This window comes from Hemitrygon akajei, chromosome 22, assembly GCF_048418815.1.
Source record: "Hemitrygon akajei chromosome 22, sHemAka1.3, whole genome shotgun sequence".
Lineage (NCBI taxonomy): Eukaryota > Metazoa > Chordata > Chondrichthyes > Myliobatiformes > Dasyatidae > Hemitrygon > Hemitrygon akajei.
In genome coordinates, this window is record NC_133145.1 from 47,460,801 (window position 1) to 47,480,953 (window position 20,153).

The 20,153-nt window shown below is 42.2% G+C and overlaps 1 protein-coding gene across 3 annotated transcripts in view; it reads left to right on the forward strand.

The window, feature by feature from the left end:
• The window catches only part of arsg (arylsulfatase G), a 213,746-nt gene that overhangs the window by 191,665 nt on the left and 1,928 nt on the right, over positions 1–20,153 (forward strand). For 2 of the 3 annotated variants that reach the window (XM_073026171.1, XM_073026170.1), the window contains exon 13: positions 10,906–11,164. The exons of the other annotated variant lie outside the window; for it this stretch is intronic. In XM_073026171.1, coding sequence (XP_072882272.1) covers positions 10,906–10,962 — 57 coding nt within the window. In that variant the 3' untranslated portion in view covers positions 10,963–11,164. Of the gene's footprint in view, positions 1–10,905; positions 11,165–20,153 lie in introns of those variants that run through there. 3 annotated transcript variants of the gene reach the window in all.

A 20,153-nucleotide genomic window follows, 5' to 3' on the forward strand; every position in this document is an offset into this window, starting at 1 on the left:
AGACTCAAAGATAGACAAGGATTGACAAGGATTAATTTGAAGAACAAAACAGAGGAATAACAAATGACTCAGAGCATACTTACTTGAGAGAGCTAGAGTACACAGAATATTTGTTCACTCAGGTCATAAATTTAGATCTCATTGATAAAAACTAGTTGTGGCTAGCCTCAATAGTGTATATAGTATGGGAAGTTTATTTATATTATAAATACCCACCTTTCTTCTTGTGATCTATAGTAATTTTTTTCTGTCATAAGGTACTCTTTCTTTTATATTATGTATGTAAAATGGGATAGATGTTTAGGATATTTGCTGTCCTATTGCTCTAATTCCATGTTTAAAGATCATACAGTATCTCACAGGATCTGTTTATATATCTCACAGACTCTAGTTTCATAATTGATAATGTTAGTTACCATAATGATATTGTAAATGGGGAAAAATAAATGGCAGAGTTCCTGTTTTAATTGAATTTGAGTCTCTGATGATGGTTTCAAAACTGGGTGAAATGTGTTCACATGCTACAACACGCAAGCTCTGTGGAAAATCTGAGAGCAAGCATTTTGACTTCCTGCTCTGTCAAAGTATCCTACATTAATATAATATTCAGAGCCAAAGTCTTTCAGTTCTGCCAAGATCTTGGGATGTGAGAATGCATGTTTCAGGAAGTCAGTTTTATTTTAAATTATGGAAGTCCAATTTTAAGTTGCATTAAATAAGCAAGAAGTCTTCAGCAGCAAAGCAGCTAAGTATTTCCACATCCCCTGAGCACTTGGTGTGCCGTAATGAGAATAACCTCAACAGGAAATGGTTAGTATAAGGATGTGACTTGAAGGATATTCCATGCGTCAGACACTTGATGGTACATGTAAATCTATCTGTGCACCAGGGCAGCTCCCAACTCAAGGCTTATTCACAAATTTCCCAGGAAATTTATTAGCGAACAGATGTGGAGATTGTTTCCCATTGTCTTCTAGCTTTTTGATTAGCTAAAAAGTGTCATCAACCCTGCACAGTGCACAATCATTGATCCCATTATTGTGCCTTCTGGGCACAAATTTGGAATTCAAGGTCAGCTGTTTATTTCTGTTTACTAAGGCAGTCAGAGGTGGGATCCTAATTTAATCCTGCTCAGAGAACGAAATTCTACCATTGAGCTGCTGTTCCCTTACACAGGTGTCATGCCCTACCAACATTCAGAGAACATACTGTATACTCACTTGTAGTTTGAGATTAAGGTTCAGTAGAATTTAGATTTGGAAGTAGTTGAGTCAGATATAGAGAATTTATTTATTTACATTCGATTTGATTTTGAGTTCAGGAAGATAAAAGTAATGTTGGTGTGCACCTCTGGGATTTTGATTTCATTAATGTGGCATCTCCTCCATTTGGCCTTTCCTCCATCTCCGTCACTTCAGGATTTGATCACAAAGTGTACCGCAACACTTGTACCTTTTCCAAATAAAACTGATGGCCATGTTCTTTAAGGCGCTGTTTTGTAAATCAAAATGACCCAACCATGAGAGGCAGGCAGTTGGTTTAAACATGCTTACTCATGTCACTCTTACAGTAAGGATCCAGTCTGAAGTTATTGCTACCTCTTGACACAAGGTGATACAAATTCAAATTGCCATGAGTAACTCCATTTTCTGTAAGTCCTACTTCATTCTCAACTCTGACTAATTAATAATTGATACAGCAACAGAAACTCAGCAGTTTAAAGTATACTGAGAGTTTCCTAATGACTCTACACTAATATTCACCTTATTACCCCATTGCGTTTTGCAGAGTTTCCAATTGGCAAATCTGCCGAAACATTCTTCTAGCAATGTTGCTTGATTGATTTCATACATAGAGCTAAGGACAATTTTCTGCAGCATAGGTGAGCAAAGGTCAAAGAAATATAACAGCATAATGAGGTCCTCCGTTGGTCGGGGTTGACCATGGTTGTTATGCCCCAGCTGTCCACATGCTACACAAGCCAGGGCAGTATAATATGTAGAGCAAGCTCTTGCCCATGTAACAGGCTGACCCTCTCCATGTAGCTGATGAATGAGGCCAATACAGTTTGGCACCAGTGGTGTTGCAGGAGTCACCAGTCAGCGTTGAACGCAACGTAGAACTGCCTTAGGGACTCCAGCACCAGATTCTTCCTTAGGGTTTACTCCCAAAGCCTTCCCCGTGAGTGGGAAGTAGCCACAAGGCAGCAGAGGTTTGAGATCAGAGTTTTCCTTCTCCTAAAAGAGCTGCCAACCACAGATGATGAGCCAGCCCCCTCTCCCCAACGCGACTGGATTTAAGGCGCCAGTAACCTGATTTTGCCCTTTCTCCTGTCAGTAGAAACAGTTCTGCCAGCCTTAGTATCTAAGCCACATGTGGTGGCCAGTAGCTGGATTTGGTTGTCAGAGGCTATTTGAGATGCATGCCACTGGGAGCATTTAATAGGTAGTGGAAGCTTAACCTCACTGCTCCCCCCCTCCAGCTTTGACAACCCTAAGGAACCATAGTTGTATAAACTTTTCATGCGTGGTCTTGAACTCTTGTGTAACATACCCATAATTCTGGAGGAACTCAGCAGGCCAGGCAACGTCTATGAAAAAGAGTACAGTCGACGTTTCAGGCCGAGATCCCTTCAGCAGGACTGGAGAAAAAAAGCTGAGGAGTGAATTTAAAAGGTGGGGAGGGATGAAGTAAAGAGCTGGGAAATTGATTGGTGAAGTTGATACAGGGCTGGAGAAGGGGAAGTCTGACAGAAGACGCCAGAGGGACATGGGAAAAAGAGAAGGGGAGGAGCACCAGAGGGTGCCATGGGTGGGCAAGGAGATAAGGTGAGAGAGGGAAAAGGGGATGGGGAATGGTGGAGGAGAGATGAGGGGGAGACATTAATGAAGTTGTACAAATCGATGTTCATGCCATCAGGTTGGAGGCTACCCAGACGGAATATAAGGTGTTGTTCTTCCAACCTGAGTATGGCCTCATCACGATAGTAGAGGGACATAATGTAATGGGAATGGGACGTGGAATTAAAATGGGTGGCCACTGGAAGATCCTGCTTTTTCTGGCAGATGGAACGTAGGTGCACGCGAAGCGGTCTCCCAATCTACGTCGGGTCTTACTGATATACAGGAGGCCACACTGGGAGCACTGGACACAGTGTATGACCCCAACAGGCTCACCTGGAAGGACTGTTTGGGGCCATGAATGGTAGTGGGGGTGGAGGTGTAGGGGCAGGTGTAGCACTTGTTCCGCTTGTCAAGGAGAAGTGCCAGGAGGGAGATCAGCGGGGAGGGATGAATGAACAAGGAAGTTGCATAGGGAGCGATCCTTGTGGAAAGCAGAAGGTGGGGGGTGGGGGAGGTTAGGGAAAGATTTGCTTGGTGATAGGTTCCTGTTGGAGATAGCAGAAGTTGTGGAGAATTCTGTGTGTGTGTTTGGAGGTTATAGGTTGCCAATGGTGACTTGTGGTGGGGTTGGGATGGGAGGGGTTGGATCATGTGGAAGCTCATGTGAGTGTCTCTGGTGAGTGTTTTTCTGGATAAGTGTTCATAGAAGGGGGAACATTTTAAGTTGTCAGCCACTTACCTTGTCACCTTGAATTGTGATTTTTTTTTGCAATAGTGCTCCAATAAGGATAAATGCCCTTCCTGGAGAAGACAAGACAAGCCACCTCCTGCCAAGCTTTTCCCAAATGGCTCCAGAGGTCTCATTCCCCATCTGGTGCACAAGACCTTCCTCTTGGCTCTTAGTGTGCGTATCCCACTTTGCCCTGGAATGTGTGTCACTGTCCCTGGTTGGCGTGGGTGGTGTGCCTTCTAGGGTTGATGCCAGTGTCTGTAGCTACATTGAATGTAGAGCAAAAGTTGCTGGAGGAATTTAGCCAGTCAAGCAGCAACTGTGGAAGGAAAGGAATTGTCAATGTTTCCAGTCAAAACCCCACTTCAGTCCAGATTCCAGCAAATGGAGTTTGTTGTGTCTGTATTGAATTTAGGCTGGTTGAATTGAGAGCATGATAGACTATGTTTGGGCACTTCAGTTATGTCTGGAAATTTAGACCTTAAGAAATAGGCCGCTAAGCCAATCAAGACTCCTTCCCCATTCTGTAATGGCTGGTTTATTATTACTCTCAATCCCATTCTCCTAGCTACTCCCAATAACCTATGACATCCTGACTAACCAAGCACCTATTAACCTCTGTTTTAAATATGCTCAATTACTTGGTCTCCACAGCTGTCCATGGCAATGAATTCCACAGACTCACCACCCTCTGGCTAAGGAAATTCCTCCTTATCTCTGTTCTAAAGGGATGTCCCTCTATTCTGAGGCCATTCCCTCTAGTGCTAGGCACACCCTCTATAAGAAATATCCTCTCCACATCCACTCTGTCTAGGCCTTTAGATATTAAATAGGTTTCAATGAGATCCCCCTCTCAAACTGCAGGGTGAATTCTATCATATTATGATCACTGTCTCTTGCGTGTTCCTTTACCTTAAACTCATAATCAAATCTGGTTCATTAAACAACACCCAATCCAGAATTGCCCTTCCTCTATTGAACTCAACCAAAAGCTACTCTAAAAAGCCATCTCATAGCAATTCTATATATTTCCTCTCTTGGGACCCAGCACCAGTCTGATTTTCACAATCCCCCTAGATTCTTGTAACATTGCCCTTATAACATGCCTTTTCTATTTCCTGTTAACATTCATATCCCACATCAAGCATCTGTTCGGGGTCCTGTATATAATTCCCATCAGGGCAATTTCTTAATTCTACCCAGAAAAATTCTACATCTTTGAATCCCATGTCGCCTCTTTCTAAGGATTTATTTCTTTTTTTGCCAATAGAGCCACTCCACCCCATCAACCTACCTGCCTGTCCTTTTGATAGAAGGTCTATCTTTGGATTTTAAGCTCCCAACTATGACACTGTTGTACATTTGATAATCAGTTTCTAAGCGGGCTAAACCTGCATGCAACTATATCTTAACATGCTGAAAATAGGTTCAATCCAATTTCCAGCCTTACCAAGTTTAGAGCGAGGTAACTAAGCTGAAAAAACCCCAACAACATTAATACCAAAATGGTAAGCGGCACACACAATGCATTTCTGGCATTTACTCATCTGCGAATCCTTCACAGTGCCCTTTCTATGTGGATCTTCAGGTCCTACAAGAGTTTGACAACGTAGTAAATATGGAAGATAGTTGCAGAATATTCTGTGAAGGCTATTTTTGGCAATCTTTTTGGTAAATATTACTATGAACAATGGCAATTTATGTAGCAAACCAAAAGTTTCTCCAGATCTATAACATGGCCACTATCAAACAAAAACAGATCAACATTAAGCCATGGAAGAAGATAACTAAAGGTGTTTATTTAAAGAGTTATACTTAAAGGAAGGGAGTATACAGGGATTGACAGATGGAGAATTTAGAAAATTCCAGAGTTTAGGATTTAGGTCTCTGAAGCCAGGGCCACTAATCATGGAGCAAATTGGGCTGTAAAAGATCACAGAGATGAGGAGGGATGTGACTGTTCAGAAATTTTGAAGTGAGTTTGATATATTTAAATTTTAGCCTGGGAGCTTTTATAAATCAGCAAGCACCAGTGTGATCAGTGAAGAAGAACACAGCCAGGAGAGTTTTGGATGACTTCAAGTTTAAGCTGAAAAGGAACAGTCATGTTTGGAGATGACGGATGACTTGACCATACTCTTCAACAGCAGATAATCAGATTTAAGGCAGGAGTCAGACAAGGTTATGGAAGTGAAATAAGCAGTCCTAGAGATTGCAAGGATTTTAAATCCCAAAACTCAGTTCTGTGTTAAGTATATCACCAAGGTTTCAAAAATACTGATTTAATTTTAGATAATTGACAGGAAAAAGGATGGAGTCTGTGTCTAGGGAATGGTGTATGTGACCCAATATTTACCACCAGTGATGTATTTGGAATATCGTTGTTTTTGTACATGTACTTCGGTCCTGCAGATATAGTAATGATTCTGACTGTCACTTCCTCTTCCTTTCTGTTCTCCACTGTAGTCCACTGGAGCGCCAAAAACGGAAGTCGTCCTTGCACCTGTTCGGTCATCATAAAGTGGGCGTTCTGTCACTCCACCACTTGTGTAATGATCTATTTCCTCCCTCAATATTTATTCTTCCAGCCCAGGAAGTCCTTGAAAAGGCTGAGAATTTTTCCTTAATCTGCCCATGGTAAACTTTAATTACAGCCTTATTGGACGGATTCCAACCTCTACAACCATCACCTGCGTCAAACTCTCACTGCCTGTTCTAAAAAGGATTAGGTCAAAATTAAATTGCTAACTATGGATCTGCTTTTCCTTTGTTACCAAAAGGCAGCAGTGTGTTTTTAAGGCTAATATTAAGCAGCTGAGCAATAAATGGCATTATATGCTTCACCCTACATAAGAAGCATTAAGCTTCACATTGGAAATTATTTTAAGCATGACTACCACCAGAAAGGCTGAAAGTCTTCTGTTATTTTTAATGATAAAATAGTCTCAGTGCATTTGAAACTACTGTAAAAGCACATTTTCATCTCCCTGAGTAACAAATATGTTTTGTAATGTTCTAGTGATTTTTTTCTCCTTATGTTAGGAGGTTAAAAGTTCCCTTGAGAACAACAAAGTGAGTTAGGAAATATTACTCTAAATATTCACAGGAAGTGACAACCCAAGTTGGGTGATGTAAATTCTAAAATATTGTAAACATAGATTTCCAAATGTCATCTGGTGTAATAAAATACAAAAGATTGGTAGTTAAACTCTAAGTATGGATATGAACTTAATTTCCTAATGACAAATAAATAGATTCTCTGAAGAGGAGATAATATTAAGATGAGGTAAACTAATGAATCGAGTGCTCAGTGTGACCAGAACTTTTTTTACATTGTACAGATAATTTTGATCCAAGACTTAAGTACTTATTCGGTTTTCAGTTGATATTATGATTCCAGATTGCATCCTTAAGTTAACCTGGTTAGCACAACACTATGTGTTGGAGTTCAGAGTTCAATTCCGACATAGGAGTTGGGACATGGTGTTGCAGTTGTACAGGTCACTGGTGAAGCCGTGCTTGGAGTACTGTGTACATTTATGATCGTCCTTTTATAGGAAAACTGTGGTTACACTGGAAAGAGTGCAGAAAAAATTTACAAGGATGTCAGGATTAGAGAGCCTGAGTTACAGGGAGAGGTTGGCCAGACTGTCTTTATTCCTTGGACCATTGAGGAATTAGAGTTGTAGCACAGAAACAGCCCTTTGAACCATTTAGTCCATGCCGAATTATTATTCTGCCTAATTCCATCATCTTGCATCAGGACCATAGCCCTCCACATCCTTCCCATCCATGTACCTATCCAAATATCTCTTAAATGTTGAAATCGAACCCACATCCAACACTTCCACTGGCAACTTGTTCCACACTCCCACCACCCTCAGAGTGAAGAGGTTCCCCCTCATATTCCTCATATTTCACCTTTCACCCTTAACCTATGAACACGTAATCTCACTCAACCTCAGTGGAAAAAGCTTGCTAGCATTTACCTTATCTATACCCCTCATAAGTTTGTTTACCTCTATCAAATCCCTGCTCATTCTCCTACACTCCAGGGAATAAAGTCTTAACCCATTCAACCTTTCCCTATAACTCAGGTCCTGGTAACATCCTCATAAATGATCTACGTTTTAAAAATTATGAGAGGCATAGATAAGGTGGACAGCAATAGCCTTTTCTCTAGGAGAGATTTAGAACAGGGCCAAGGGGTAGCTTTTCCACACAGAAGGTGTTATGTGGAACTTGGTATATGGAGCAATGTGCCAGAGGAAGTGGTTGAGACAGGTAAAACAGTATTATATCAGAAGGACTTGGATAGGCACATGGAGGAGAGAGGCCTGGAAAAGATATGGGCAAAACACAGAAAATCAGGAATAACTAGGTGGATAACATGGCCAGCATGAACTTGTTAGGCTGAATGGCCTGAATTGCTCTTGTGTTGGCATCCTTCTGTCTCGCAAGACAGTGGGTAGCACCTGGGAGAAGTCAGCTTGTGGTGGTGCATTTCCAAGAGTGGCTGAAGAGCCCCACTCTGGAGTGACAGTCTCTTCCACACTGGCTGCAGGTGAAGGAAGTCGGGCATCTGGTTGGAGCAGCCCTCTCCTTCTGCCGAGCCCTCTTAGCAGCCAGCTTGCTGCTGCGACTGTTTCCAGCTCTTTGCACTGCTTTTCGAGCTGCCAGACTCCAGACAGCCCGGTCATCTGCTTTGTCTTCCCAGATGTTCACATCAGTGTTGGCTAGCTTCAGATCCTTTTTGCAGGTGTCCTTGAAGCAAAGCTGTGGGTGACCAGCTGTGGGTGCACCCTCTGCCCATACAACAGGTCTTTCGGGATTCAACTAGATCCGATTCGTCTGATACCATATAACCATATAACTATTACAGCACGGAAACGGGCCATCTCAGCCCTTCTAGTCCGTGCCGAAGGACGGACTAGAACCATCTGAACCATCTGAGCTGTCTCTGATGGAGCAGGGCAAACATGCTGGGGATAGCTGCATGTTTTAGTGGCTCTGTCTTGCCAAGTTATGTACAGGATCTGTCTGAGGAAGTGCAGGTGAAAGCTGTTCATTTTCGTCTCTTGGCTAGCATAGATTGTCCAGGTTTCACTGCAGTAGAGGAGAGTGCCAAGAATACAAGCCTGGTATACGTGCCGCTTGGCATCCACAGGCAGATGACTTTTGCTACACACTCTTCTGGACAGCTGCAGCCTTGGCTTCTGTTGCTCAGCAACAAGAGATAGAGTGTTTGTGATGGTTGATCCAGGATGGGTGAAGGACTCAACCACCTCTAGAGTGTGACGGATAGGAGGGAGTCAGAGTCCTGGACAATGACATTTGTCTTCTTCAAGCCAATGGCCAGCCTGAAATTCTTGCAGGCATGTGACAGATGGTCGATGAGATGCTGCAGTTGGGCTTCTGAACGGGAAGTCGGTGCAGCATGGTCAGAAAACAACAAACTGTGAAGAAGAACTCTCGGATCTTGATGTTGGAGTGAAGGTGAGCAATGTGAAGAGTTTGCTCTGCTCTGGTATGTAGGTAGATACCCTCGGCACATTCTCCAAAAGCAGCATGGAGAAGAAGATGCCGAAGAGTTTGGTACTAGAATGCAGCCTTGCTTTACTCTGCTTCTCATTGGGAAGTCTTCCAAAGTTGCACTGTTAAAGCAGACGGTACTGTGCACGTCTTCATGGAAGGAAGTGATCATGCCCAGCAGTTTTGGAGGACAGCATATCTTCTGCAGCAATCTGAAGAGCCCACTTCTGCTGACCGGTTTGAACGGCTTTGTCAAGTCAATGAATATGATGAAGAGTGTTTTTTGCAGCTCTTGACATTTCTCCTGCAGCTGACATAGTGAGAAGATCATATCCACAATGGATCTGCCCGCTCTAAAACCATACTGCAACTTTGGGTAGATACATTGGGCAAGGTGCTGCAACTGTGCCAAAATCCCTTGGGCAAATGCCTTTCCCATGATGCCAAAGAGGGAGATGCTGCAGTAGTTGTTACAGTCACTGCAATCACCCTTGACCTTGTACAAGGTGATAATGTTGGTGTCTAGCACATCTTGGGGTATGTAGCCTTTCTCCCAGCAGAGGCAGAAGCTCGAGTAGATGGTGCAACAATGCTAGTTTGCCATTCTTCAAAACCTCCGGAGGGATACAGGGGGCTTCCTGCAAGCAAGATATTCAATGGCTTTGCTGAGTTCTTCTCGTGCTGGCAGTGCATCTAGCTCCTCCATGACTAGGATAGCCTCAAGTGCAGTGCTTGTGACCACATTCTGGGCTGAATACAACTCTACGTAGTGCTCAAACCAGTGTCGAAGCTGCTTGCCACGATCAGATATGACTTCTCCAGCCTTAGCCTTAAGAAGCGAGTTGATGCACCATCAATAACTCACTCTGAGACGTAAAGGCGAGATATCGGCTTTTATTGACTGGAAGAAGGAACAAGCAGTGAGTGACCACTATACTACATCCTGGAGACAGAGAGGCCGGGCTCAGACCTCCATCACCTTTATACAGGGGTCTGTGGGAGGAGCCACAGGAGCAGTCAGCAGGGGGCGTGTCCAGACAGGTATATGTAGTTCACCACAGGAGTCTTGGTGATAGAAGGACTTATGGCCCTCTTGATGCCTTCATACCTGCCTTGTGCATCCCCTGTGTCCACAACAGTCTGGATACTACTGCACAAGTTCAGCCAGTAGCTGTTGGCGCAGTGACAAGCAATTTTCTGCGGGCTTAAGGACATCTCAGGTGCTGGGGCTGGGTTCATTCTTGTAGGCAAGGATGGCTGTTCTTTTGGCTTCAGTCCCTTGTGGCTGAGCTGTAGATGGCATCACGGAGACAGAACCACTTGCTCTTGATTGAGTTGATGCCACTGGCTGAGACTGCCACAGCATCTTCAAAGCAGTCAATGAACATCTGTGCTTGTACAGCAGTGAATGCTCTAAAACCGCACTGCGACTCTGTACAGCCTAACCTGCAACAAACTGAGGAGCCCACTTCATGTTCTCAATACTTATTGCTTATTTATTTATTATTATTATTTCTCCCCTTTTTGTATTTCTACAGTTTATGTCTTTTGCACACTGGTTGAATGGCAAGTTGGTGTCTTTCATTTATTCTGTTATTTATTATTCTATAGATTTACTGAGTATGCCCACAAGAAAATTAATCCCAGTGATGTATATGGTGATATGTACGTACTTAGATAATAAATTAACTTTGGACTTTCATTATCGGCAAGGGTATTGCTGGGCTAGAATCTGTTTTGATGCATTTTCAACTCTATAACCTTTCCAATCGTTCCCCATGCCCCTTAATGTCTTCATAGTTTGCATGTCAGACCATGTGGATAAATTGTAAAGAACACGATCTGGGCAGCAAGTGAATGGGACAGACAGAGGTGGCTCCAACTCTTCCCACATGGATTCCAACTGAAATTCCAATTTTCACAATTCAGACCCATCCAGGATCACAGGTTTGTGTTAACTACCAAGATAACAAAATCTTAGACAGCATTTCATCCTCTTCCAGCACCTCTGCTCTCACACCCCTCAGTTTTGGGCCATAACCATGATAGAGTTCTCTGGTCCTCAACTTCCACCCCACCAGCCATCACATTCAACAAATCATTCTCTGCACTTTCCGCCACCTTCAAATAGATTCCACCAACAGTCACGTCTTTTACCTACCCTTCCCCTTCCAGCAATTTGTAGCGACAATTCTCTTCAAGATTTCCTGGTCCTCGCTTCTGTCCTTCCATTCCATCCAACCACCTGACTGCTTATGATAATTACCCTTCCAACCGCAGGAGATGTAATACTTGCTCCCTTTCCACATCCATAGACCAAGCTGTCCTTCAATGTGAAGCAGAGATTCACTTGCATTTCTTCCACTCTAGAGCTCTGTACTCAGAGTTCACACTTCGGAATCTTCTACACTGGAGAAAGATTAAGTGCCTACTTTGCTGGAAATTATTAGACTGTCACAGCAGATTCAAGATACAAATAGAACTAGAACAGTACAATACTGCTGTAATTGAACATACAGTAGAACCAAAGAACAGTGCAGACCATTTGGCCTTTTAACCTACTTTCAGATCAATCTACCCCTTCCCTCCCACAGAGCCCTCCATTTTTCTATCATCCATGTGCCTATCTGAAATGTCTCTAATGTACCTGCCTCTACCAGCACTACCTGGCAGGTGTTTCACACATCCACTACCCCCTGTGTAAAAAAAAACCTAACTCTGACATCCCCCCCCCCCCCCCGCCATACTTTCCTCCACTCACCTTAAAATTATGCCCCCTTGGGTTAGCAAGATAGCGTCATTTTCTAGGTGGGCAAACTGCAGGTGAGGTTCACCAAGAACACACATCTGCTTAACCAATGCGCTTTCCATTTCCTGGGCAGTATTTGTGCACTTACTGTGTATCAGTTGCTGCTTGCTCAATGTTTTCTGCCCTCAAGAAAAGCCTCATGGGTCTCATTACACAATAACCAATTTCCACGCACAGCATGGGCTTCCCTGCTAACATGGAATGCATTCTTGGCATTTTATCATTTGTATTCACTAAATTCACAATGTTCCAAGTAACTGGTTCGAGCAAAGGCTGTTGGATTTAGGCATTGCCAGGTATCATCTGGCAGATCTCAGTTTTATTTCTTATTCTGCCTGAAGTATTTGTTCAAAAACATGGAATACAAGAAGACCAACAGACTTTCACAAGCCTCGCAAAAGCTTGGGCATTTTAATAGATGACAAAGCTGGGAAGTGCATTTGCCCTATGTCTCAGCAACACCAGAGCAGGTGGTCTTGGCACCTATTAAGTGTTTTTTAGAAGTAAATATGGCCTTTTATGTCTGACCCAGGTCAGAGTGGGGCAATGGTGAATCCAGGCAGTGAAAAATCCGGGCCAATCAGTTCTTATACCTGAAAAAAAATTGGAAAGGAATGATACAGTTGAATGAAAAAAAGATCTCCAGCCTCTCTGAAATTCAATTTTTCTACATCTGGCATTTTTCACCCACACGCACAACAATGAGTCAGCAGTCCCATCACGCAAGGCATGTACTTATAAAGAACTGTGCTTTTCCTCTTGACCTTTTAGACTTCCACTCATTTAAAACACATGTTTGAGATTCACTTTTTGGATGCGTTAATGTAATAGTGTACAGAAAAATGCCATCAATGTAACTTGTTTGCATTCACATATGGTATTTTTCCTCTTTAGAGAGTCTCTGCAATTTGCATTCATAAAACATGATTCACTTTTAAAGCAAACACGAGGAAATCTGCAGATGCTGGAAATTCAAGCAACACACACAAAATGCTGGTGGAACACAGCAGGCCAGGCAGCATCTATAAGGAGAAGCACTGTCGACGTTTCAGGCCGAGACCCTTCGTCGACAGTGCTTCTCCTTATAGATGCTGCCTGGCCTGCTGTGTTCCACCAGCATTTTGTGTGTTCACTTTTAAAGGTTACTTTATATGCACAGAATATAAACTCCAAAGATAATGCCTGTACATCGATTTCTCCAACTTCTGGTAATTTTTCCCCCTCTTCTTCCATTCCTCACTCTGACTTTCCTCTTACCCTCTTTTCTTCACCCCACCTGCCCATCACCTCCCCCTGGTGCCCCTACTCCTTCCCTCTCTCCCATTGTCCACTCTCCTCTCCTATTAGATCCCTTCTTCTCCAGCCTGTTACCTTTTCCACCCATCACCTTCTTACTTCATCCCTTCCCCATCCACCTAGCTCCACTTGTCATCTTTGAGCTTGCACTCCTACCCCCCCCCCCCCCCCATCTTATTCTGACTTCTCCCCTTTCCTTTCTGGTCCTAATGAAAGGTCTTGACCTGGGACGTTGACTGTTCATTCATTTCCATAGATGCTTCTGCAGCATTTTGTACGTTTAATGTTTTTCTACATTCAATGCCCCCCCCATCTCACCAGCGATTGAGTTCCATCAGACTGGCCAGATGAGATCAACTACAAGATCCAGTGGCCAAGGAAGTGATGCTACAACACTTCACGGAGAGTGAAGTGTATGACAAGGCACAGAAGGTGTCATGGCCATCCACTGTGGCCGATTTTTCACACCCTTTGGCCAAGATTGTTGAGGCTGAGAGAGTGGAACTGCCCCAGTGCAACAGCCTTTTCACTATAAAACTCCTCCCGCGCAGGTTACATCATTGTTTGAAATGACGGACAGCCAACATGTTAAATGCACACAGTTGTTTTTCTTCCTCATGCATTTTCTCTTCTGTATGGGATTACAGCTTGTTTCGACATACCATATCTCATTCCTACCAAAATGTTCATATTTATTAATCACTTTATTGAATTCAATGGAAATTAGAAACTGAAGTGGGTCATTTGGCTCAAATGTTAGTGTTTCAGTTTTAACCCAACCTAAGCCAGTATTTAAATCTTTCATCCCTGTATAGTAGTAAATTCAACATTTAACAGTGTACTCTTACACACAGCATTTTGTTCACAAGCTCCAAACATTGTTGGAGTACATTACCATCTCTCCGCAGACTGCATTTTCTTTTTTTAAATTTCAGATGTCTAACATCTGCAGTATTTGATTTGTACATGATATAATTGCTGTACAATTAAGTATGGTATAAGAAACATTCCTAATCCAAAGTGAATCCATTGTCCCTCATTCCTTAAAATAATCAGGTGGTCTGTGCATTCATTTCCATTCACTGACTTCTGGAGTCTTGCTTATTCCACAAATTCACATGCATTACTGTTGTCAGTGAAATGTAACAAGACATATTTCAATATTCCATTGTACTTTCCATTAAACACTTATTTTTGTTATTTAATTTTCAGTTCCTCTGCCTCTCCTGAACTTTGTTTCCACATGTAGCATTTCTTTTTCCATGGAAGGTCCAAGTTAATAGTGCACCATCTTGAAGGTGACAGTGGAGGCAGTCTGTTGGATCAGTGCTATGGTGTATGTGCTGCCACATTCTCGGGTATGGCCTTTCATTTTTGGGATGTACATTGATATTTTCCATTTCCACTCCACACTAGTTGACAAAAACAATACAATTACCAAATACAGTGGATTCTGGTTAACTGGGCCATTGATTAATCAGGGCAGCTACTTACTTAGGCCAACTCTTAATGAACAAAAAAATAATTGAAAAGGATTCCCCTTGTTTATTTGGGAGACCATGCTGCTTAATTGGGGCAGGAGACTCTTACCAAAGTTTCCACCAAGCATCAGCCACAGGCACTTGTGTGGCCAGTAAACACATACACCATGCTTAGAGTGAACAGTTTTAAAATAGTGTTAGTTTCATTTGTTTGTCTTCAAAAAGCAGTGATTTTTGTCACTAACAGTTGGCGAGAATTAAGTAGTAAAGTAATTCGGAACTATTTTGCTCACTGCCGTTTCAAGCATTCAGGCTTGGAGATGCCACGAAGGGCCTGAAGTGAAAATGAACAATTTCACTACAAGAAGTTGGGAATGATGAAGAATTTGAAGGTATCGGCAATCATCTTGAATGTTACAATGAAAATGAAGATTTGGAGGATGCAATCATCGGAAGCATTGTAATGAAGGCAGTCTATTATCTGCACTGGGTGTCTGCTCTGACTTTTTTACAGTCAATCAAAATATACATGAAAGCGTACACTGGGTGAATTCCTCCATCAATAACTATTAGGAGTAACAGTTTTACAGTACTGTAATCGTGCTGGTAGCATTCTACTTTGTTCTGTAGTTTATTTGAATATCTAATTTGTTACTCAGTTAAATGGTAGTAGTCTTTTTTTTATACTTTTTGACTATTTCCATGAAGCTTTGGATAATAGGGACAGCTATTTAATCGGGCCAAAATATACTGGTCCCAATCCACTGTATAAAGACTGTGACCCCAAAATTACAAGTTGTCATCTCACCTTTTATACTTTCTCGTACATAATCCATAAATAAACATAATGATCCAACATGAGTGGTTTTAACCAGCATGCAGTGAACTGTGAGGTTTTTTTTCTCACCTAAAAGGTTGAAGAATGATGTGATGGTCAACCTCCTGGAAGCTGTATTCTACAATTACAATTTTTTTTTTGTACATTGGTGTATTAATCTGCACTAAAGATTCTCTCAAAGATGCTCTCTAATAATGCCCCCCCCCACCTTAGCTTTGTTGGAGCAATCAGAAAATAGACAATAGACAGTAGGTGCAGGAGTAGGCCATTCTAGCCAGCACCGCCATTCACTGTGATCTTGGCTGATCATACACAATCAGTACCCCGTTCCTGCCCTCTCCCCATATCCCTTGACCCCACTATCTATAAGAGCTTTATCTAACTCTCTCTTGAATGCATCCAGAGACTTGGCCTCCACTGCCTTCTGGGCAGAGAATTCCACATATCCACCACTCTCTGGGTGAAAAAGTTTTTCCACATCTCAGTTCTAAATGGCCTACCCCTTATTCTTAAACTGTGGCCTCTAGTTCTGGACTTACCCATCAGCGGGAACATGCTTCCTGCCTCCAGTGTGTCCAATCCCTTAATAATTTTATATGTTTCAATCAGATCCCCTCTCATCCTTCTGAACACGTAGTTTGCCCTGGGTTCCTCTAGTACATATTCACAGAATTACGGAAAATATTGGATGCAGAGTTAGGTGAGTGACAATGCTTGAAGGGAAAGAAAAATATTTCATCAGGTTAGGGGATCATTGATCTACACAATATTTTGCTTTCTATGCATTCTACTGCTGATAATTGTGTCAGTTTGATCATGCCAGTTATATCAAACTATGTTAAATTTAAATCTGTACAAATTGACATAAACAGACCATGATATTGTTTACAGAAAAGCTTCCCATTTTCACTGACCGAAGTTGCTCCCTTAGCCACTGCCGTAGAACAAAACACTCATTCCATCCCTATTATTCCATGTTCTGTCCATAACCCTATAACCCAACCCCCGCAGGTAAGTGCTTCTTAAATTATATTATTGTTCCTGCTTCAACCATTTCCTCTGGGAGCTCATTGCCCTCTGCATCAAACAATTCCCCTCTCACCCTAAATCTATGCCCTTTGGTCTTGGGCATCCCTGCCCTGGGGAAAAGACTGCTATAATCTACCTTATCTATGCCCATCATGATCTTATCAGCCTCTATAAGGTCACCACTTATTCTCCTACACCCCAAAGAATAAAGATCTATCTGGCCAGCCTCTTCCTTTAACTCAAGCCCTCTAATCCAGTTTAATGCACTCTTTCCAGTTTAACTTTGTCCTTCCTATAACAGAGTGACCAAAACTGATGTTGCCAGTTCCATCACCCTGTCAACCCGTGACACTGCTTCCAATAAAATGTGTACTTGTACAAACATATTATGTTATTTAGGGGATTAGCTTTTCTGGGAGTTTGCTGAACACAATTTGCCTCTTGTATTTGCCTGTACAAAAATGACTACTACATATTTGAAATAATTCATCATGTTTTAAGTAAATCTGAGGCTATCATATGAAAAGTAGATGCAGTAGTTTGACCTCAACTTCCTCTTACTCAGCTGTTTAGTAATGTCATAGCTGATCTCATCATGGCCTTGACTTCACTTTCCTGCTAGGTCGCCACAACCTTTGATTGTAGTCCAACAGTCTATCGACCTGAGATAACTGAAAAAAACTGCAGATGCTGAAAATCTATAACCACAAAATGCTGGAAACATTCAAGAGGTAGGCAGCTTCTGTTGGAAAGTGTGATAACCAGTCAGTGGTAGATTGAAGAGAGTATGGAGACGGATGGTTAGGACAAATGGTGAAGCCAGAGTTGCCCAGGTGATTTCAATATTTACTGAACTATCTTGTTCTAGATTAATCATTGTAGATAAGAGATGGAAAATGAACAAAGGAGCAATGTTAAAGTTGTGTAACGTAGATGTCAGATGTTACTGAAGCCCAAAACCAAATGGAGAATGCTGGAAATACCCACGGGGGGGTGGGGGGGGGGGTGCGGAGAGAAGGAGAGGGAGAGAAAATAAATTAACATTAATTTTTGGATTATTTGTGGATAATTTTTCCACAGACTGACCAGTTCTGATACAGAACAGGAAATGTGAGTTATATGAAATTGATGAATTTGATATTGAGTCTAAAAGGTGACAACATGTCAGAGGAGGTGCTGTTGATCAAGTCTGTGTTGATGGCACAGGGAACAGAGTTGGACTGGGATGGGAAATCAAAGTGATAAGAAAACGGAGGCTCAGCTTTGCTCTTGCAGACTGAGTGAAGGTGTCACCCAATCTACAGAGGAGGACAGATCAGTAGAATCCATTAAGTTGGCTATTTCACCTGGAATGACTGTTTCAGTGCCCGGATGGGACAAAGGGACAAGATAAAGGAGGTGTCTCATCTTGTGTGGTTGAATGGGAAGGTGCCTTGATTGGTGAAGAGTTGAGCAGTGAGTCACAAAGGGTCTTTTGGAAATTACTGAAAGGTCCTGACCAAGGGTCTCGGCCCAAAACGTTGACTGCTCGTTTCCATGGATGCTGCCCGACCTGCTGAGTCCCTCCAGCTTGTTTGTACGTGTGGATTTGACCACAGCATCTGCAGAGTACTTTGTGTTTACTGAAAGGGGTTGATGTGCATGTCCAATGGATCGTTTTTGTGATTTACTTTGTTGCAGAAAAAGAAATGACGAAGAATCATCCATTAAACATGAAGGCTGGTTGGGTGGAAGGTGAGGACGGGGGAACCTCACTCCTTTTTGTTGGCAGGAGTGGGGATGAGAGCAAAGATGGAGGAAACAGATGAGACTCGGTCAAGGGCTGTTCCCACTATGGCGGAGGGAAGTCAGAGCTAAGAATAAAGGCACATTTACAGAAAGTCTCATCATTTGAACAGACACAGCATAGTGAGAGGGTCTGTGATAATGAATGAAGTCTTTACAGGAGGTAGGATAGGAAAAGAGTCAAAGAGTGGGAATAAAGGGGGCCTTGTCTGGTTGGCTTCCGGTGACTGGTAGTGCGCTGCAGGGGTCGGTGTAGGAACTGCTTCTTTTCATGTTGTATGTCAATGATTTGGATGATGGAATTGATGGATTTGTGGCCATGTTTGTGAATGATTCAAAGATAAGTCAAGGGGCAGGTAGTGTTGAGGAAGCAGAGAGTCTGCATAAGGACTTAAGACAGATTAAGTGAATGGGCAAAGAAGTGGCAAATGGAATATGGTGTCGGGAAGCAAATGGTCATGCAATTTGGTAGAAGGAATAAAGTTGTAGACTACTTCCTAAATAGGGAGAAAATTCAAAAATCAGAGGTGCAAAAGGACTTGTGAGACCTTGTGCAGGACCCCCTAAAGGTTGGCTTACAGGTTCAGTTGGTGGTGAGGAAGGCAAATGCAACGTTACCATTCATTTCAAGAGGACTAGAATATAAAAGCACAGACTGATTGCTGAGATTTTATAAGACGCTGGTCAGACCACACTTGGTGTATTGTGAGCAGTTTTAGGTTCTTATCTAAGAAAAGATGTGGTGACATTGGAGAAGGTCCAGAGGAGGTTCATGAGAATGATTCCGGGAATGAAAGGGTAACATCTGAGGAGCATTTGATGGCTTTGGGCCTGTCTTTGCTTGAGTTTAGAAGAATGAGGGGGATCACATTGAAACATATTGAATATTGAAATGCCTGGATAAATTGGATATGGTGATGTTGTTTCATATAGTGGGCAGTCTAGGACTAGAGGCACAGTCTCAGAATAGAGGAACATCCATTTAGAACAGAAATGAGGATTTTTTTTTTAGCCAATGAAATTCATTGCTGCAGACAGTTGTGCAGGCCAAAGCACTGGGTATATTTAGAGTGGAGGTTGATAGGTTCTTGATTAGTCAGGGTGTCAAAGGTGTGAAGGCAGAAAAATGGAGTTGAGGGAGATAATAAATCAGAATGATGGAATGGCAGAACAGACTTGAGGGGCCGAATGGCTAATTCTTCTCCCATGTCTTATGATTGTAATGTAAGTCAGTTGCTAATCTGTCCCCAAGATGGAGGCAGAAAAATTCATACAACGAAGAGAGATGGATTTCGTAAATCTGCGAGCAGGGAGGGAAGTAACTGTAATGTAATGAAACTTTCAAATTCTGTTTGCCAGAAATAGGAAGCTATCTATTTCAGCCATGAATGCTCCTCATGACTCAGCATCCACATCACTCTAAGATAGGGGATTACATCATGTGTTGCTCTGAAACCAGTAATGAAAACATAATTTTAACTGTGTAAAAATAATGAAATATTAGATGCATGTTGACTATAAGTTAATCTGAAGAGACATCTGTTAACATTTCGGCAACAACTTTCACAATTTTGTTGTAGTTTCTTGCAGAACAGTTTTAATGCGTGCTTGCATTGGTCCATTATGGTTTAGCTATTTACAATCATCACAGATGACTGGAATAAAAAAAATACAATCCTTTGTAAATGGAAATGCTTACAATTGCATATTATTTAACTGCACAGAATAAAACAGAACATCACAGTTATTGATCCCTATGCCAGCTCTTTCACATTGAACATATCTTTACAAGGTTATCAGCTTAAAATAG